We start from the raw sequence: 4,531 nt of genomic DNA, 5'->3' as shown, positions 1-4,531 counted from the left end.
TATCCTCTCATAAAATAAGGGAACAAAAAGCTCAAATGGAAGAAACCTAAATGAATGAAGGCACGAGTATACAGCTGTGTCACTCGGGACTATCTCCCCCCTCCTAATTACAAAATGAAGTCCCAATGAAGGCAAACCCGGAACGCCCCAAACACCAACGCTGGTCGTCTGTCTTGGCCTTCGTCTTCAAGGCTGATGTCGTTCATCATTAGTGTCAAGCACTTCGTTTGCTAAGCTATCTCAACCACACGTTCTTGGAGGCGATCCTGAGCATAGTAAAGGGCTTGGCGAGCGCCGTGCAGCGCCTGCGGCACCCGATCTTTCAGCATCGCCACAAGAACAAGAACGAGAAGTGGTATCTGTTTCAGTATTAGACCATCAGATGTGGCAATCCGAAGATGATAGCTTACCCAAATGAAGAACAGATTCCGATCTTTCCTCAATCTTTTGACTTTCATCGCGTGTGCACTTCTCAGTTGCTCTGGTGTCAAAATAGTACTTCCTAGGTTGGCTGTCTCGAAAGCAGAGGAGCTCTTCGTTTGATCAAAGGTCTCTTCGCATTTTCTATCCACATATACATCCCCAGTAGCCCGGAGGGCAGATGTCTTCTTATCGCTCAGATCACGTTGTGAGCTCTCCGGATATATCTCATCATACGCTGGCGGTGATGGGGCCGCCCCAGTTAATAGCTCCCACCAGTGGTAATCGGTGACTTTCGCAACTCCAGTGCTCCTGTTTGCTGCGCTTGGTCGTGGATTGCGCTGAGGCACCATGGAACTTATTCGTCTGACTACAGGATAGGCTTGATAGTCTGGGAGGTTAGGAATTGGCGGCAACGCGGGAAGCTGCAAAGTTGGAAGCGTTCTTTGCACAGTTTGTTGAAACTGCTGGATCTGGGCGGAAAGTTGGTCTCTCCAAGCGGACATCGCAGGGTTCACCGCAAGGAAGGGGGTCGTTGAGGCAAGGTTGCCCCGAGAAATATCGCCCGGATATTGAGACTCGGCGGCAAAACTATTGCGTCTTGTTTGGGCCCAGATCTGAGCTGGTGTCGCTGGCTGACTCATGTAGGCTTCGGCCAAGCCTTCGTCGCCTTCGTCGCCTTCATCGCCGTCTGTAAATGGGCCGTTCATTGCACCCGGAGATGCCACCTTTGAACGAGCTCCTCGAGAAGACTTGTAAGACATCACGCTGCTCGCTCGACTCCAATGCGAGACTGGGGTTGCACCAGCGCTCCTAGGCCGTGCTTGATGGTCGAAGGTGCTGCTTGCGTCGCGAGTTTGTTGAGACGTCGCCATATCAGCTGGAACATAACCATTTAAACTCCGCAGATTTGGATCGCCACCAGCGGAACGGAGTTTACGGATGATTTGCGCATGACCGCGGAGACAAGCCATATGCATCGGAGTCATGCCGTTGTAGTCTCGCAGATCTGGATTCGCTCCTCGTGCTAGGAGCCCAGCAGCCAACCGGTAGTGTCCGAGCGAGGCACTAAGATGCAACATACTCTGGCCATTTATGCCTCGAGTGTTGAGTCTTGCTTGATACGGGCTATCATCCAGGTCCACAATGTCCAGACAGCTCAGCAACGCTGCTTCTAGGTCCACAATACCGGTCATAGCGGCATTGAACGAGCCAGCATGGCGATGTTGATTGTTCCCTTGAATTGAACCACCCGTGAAAGACGAATTTGAGCCAAACTGGTTGATGATGTTTCTCGCAGCGTTGCCAGCATCAGTTGCATTGCCGTTCCATTTGCGGTTGATAAGGGCAAGTGCATGTTTCATGAGCTCCTGCTCATCATCGTCGACATACCTGAAGAGAGCCTGCTTGTTTGAGGGAGAGGGAATATTTTGCTCGTAATTATGTTTGAAAGTTACTGGCACCGTACCTGCTTCTAGAGCAGGAGGTACAAGGCAAACGAGAGCGCTCTCACCCCAGAAAGTGGTCGTAGTTGCTTGGGCGTCACCGAACATGACTTCCAGACCCTGGCGGAACCCACTTCCCAAGCACGTGACTTCAATACCCCCAGATTTGGAAGCTTCTCCAGGCGTCAGCTTATGGATGACTGGAGCCCTTTGGGGGTTGGCAGCCCCGGGAACACAATGTAGGGAATTTGCCAGCATTTGGGCATGACTTTGTGCTAAGCCGTTACTCAGAGGGCTGAAAGTAGGGCTCGGTACCCGGCTTGGGTGAACTGAAACCGGGGCAGAAAATACTCCCGAGAAGCCTTGGAGATTCTCCATGCTCTGAGATCGTTGAGCGGAAGAAAAGAAACTGCCGTCAGTTGCGGTGGGGGTAGGTGGATTTGTATTAAACTGCGGGGGTATCTGAGGCATCGGAAGCCCGTGACTTGGAGCAGCAAAGTTAGGCATGAAAGCTGATGTTATATTGGAGCCTTGTGGGGTAGATTGAGTTGTGGTGGAGACGCACGAAATGGGACTATTCGGCGTTGGATTTTTTAACTTGGTCATCGTCAGATCGTTTCGAATCCTGCCAGATCCGCTGGCTTTCCGCTTCTTGTTGTGCTGTGCTGAGGGTGCCGACGGAGATGCTTGACGTGACAGATTTCTAGGGGTCAGAGTTGCCGAAGTGGTTTGGGAAGGAAACTGGGGTATGGCAAAAGGACTTCTATGCTGTGGGTTAAAATGTTGCTGCATACCCTGTAGGTCCGTAGTCGAATAAGCATTTCGAAACGACGCTAGGCCATGACTCCCAGCAGGCGCCTGCGAGAAGACTCCTGCTCCGGGGACTTGAGCGTTGTCAGGGAAGACCCCATTGTTGGGAGGCATCGCACCAGGTGGACCATGTGTTTTGTGGTCGTCTGTTATTACGATGGAATTTGTCATGGTTTGCGCAACCAGATTATTTTGATAATCTATGATAGTGAATATGACCCTGAAAACAAGTCAGCAATACCGTGAATCAATGGCAAGGCATTTCGCACGTACTGAAAGCCAATTTTCTCCTCCTGATGACGACAGTAACAGGCAATGCGCATTGGGATATCTACCTGCACGGCAGTTTCTGGAATTTTTGCATTTTGACCATAAGTGGCAGGATTCTGAGCATTCTCTCCAGTTTTTGAAGGCGATGGTTCCTGCCATTCTTTGACTTCCTGGGTATTGAAAACGATCGTCCTTTTTGCTTCATCCCTTTGCCATAGTTGCTCTTCCTCGACGTTTTTCGTTTTCTTTCTAGCAGCCCGCTTCCGTTCTCTCTCGATGCACCCCGTGCATATATGCACTGGGCCACCGTTGGCAGGTTTGTCCTCATCATCTTCTGAGGATGTAGTCTCGCCTGAGGACGAACGGCGACCTTCCCTCTTTTCATCGGACGAAATTGTAGCAGCCCGGGCAAATGCTCGCCCTCGTTTTGTCTGATCCTGCATGGCACTAGTACACACAAGCATAGCATGCAACTCCAGCATGTCAGGCAGTTTCTCTGGGGTCGGCTTCGCCACTAGTTTTGATTTGGAAATTGTATGAGTCTGCAGGTGTATTTTCAATGTTCCCGGCGGCACAGGGTGCAAGGTCAGTTTGACAGGAATTTGGGTCTCGACGCGCGACTTCGGTGGAAGAGGGTGCACGTGCAACATGGGCGGGTACGTAGGACCCGAAACAGGAGCAGGAGAGGCAAAAGGCATAGCCACTGCAGGCTGCTGGAAAATAGATGGTTGGATTGGGCTAAAAGCGCTGGCTGGCCCAGGAGCGCTGCTGTATGGCCAGTCCTGCGTCCGAGAAGGCTCGCTCAACATGGCGCCATTTATATACTGGCCGGAAAAGTCCATAGACGACCCCTGTGTATGGCCTGCAGCCGATGGCCAGTCGCCTTGGTTCTTTATCATGGATGACAATGGAGACGTCTCACGCGAGCTCTGGGAATCAAGCACGGTTCAGCTTCAAATTCGCCAATGACGCTTCTTTGAGCAATGACTTACCTTTGACACTGCCGGATGGGGCCCGAATCCATGGGTAAATCCAGCATTTGGAGAACACCGGTAAGGCATCTTGATGGATCGGACCGATGAAGGTTTGAAAGAGGGCTTTGTATCCGAGAAGGGGCTGGGACTACTTGCAGCGCTATCGAAGTCGAAGTGACACTCCATAGCGCGGTTGCTGAGGTCAACGTCTGTGGCAGGCGAAGACTTGTCGCTCGCATGATCTCCCATATCTGCACCTATGAGGATCCCATTCATCGAAACATCGCCATCACCAGCAAGCGCTCCGGACCGAGATGAGTCGGAAGAGTGGTTCCGCTTGTGTTGATTGTTTGAGGAATCAGACGCAGAGGAGGATTCTGGGGACTGCGAAAATGCAGGACCCATGAATGGCTGCTTGATTGCCTGTCTACAGTTGGTCTTGCTAGGCACTGGTGAGGCCCCAATGGTATTGTTCCAGAAGCCCGGAGAGTCGAACTGGAGTTCGGGGAACTCGAGTCCCCCTTCCTCCATTGCGTCGTTCATGTTGGCGTCGAAGATTTGAGGCTCGTCAAACTTGGGCAAAAATGGGAATGGATCGTTATCGAATTCCAT

The 4,531-nt window shown here is 51.6% G+C and overlaps 1 protein-coding gene across 1 annotated transcript; it reads right to left on the bottom strand.

Moving 5' to 3' along the window:
* Positions 1-230: 230 nt before the first annotated feature.
* HO173_004112 (uncharacterized protein) lies at positions 231-4,531 on the bottom strand (the record flags this gene model as incomplete). The annotated part of the gene is made up of 4 exons (XM_037306036.1): positions 231-359; positions 411-2,895; positions 2,949-3,874; positions 3,938-4,531. 4 exons carry the CDS (start codon positions 4,529-4,531, stop codon positions 231-233), a joined length of 4,134 nt encoding a protein of 1,377 aa, XP_037167229.1.

This window comes from Letharia columbiana (assembly GCF_014066305.1).
Source record: "Letharia columbiana isolate WasteWater2 chromosome Unknown Sc0000010_s0, whole genome shotgun sequence".
NCBI classification, from domain to species: domain Eukaryota; kingdom Fungi; phylum Ascomycota; class Lecanoromycetes; order Lecanorales; family Parmeliaceae; genus Letharia; species Letharia columbiana.
This window is presented reverse-complemented; position numbering and strand designations above follow the sequence as displayed.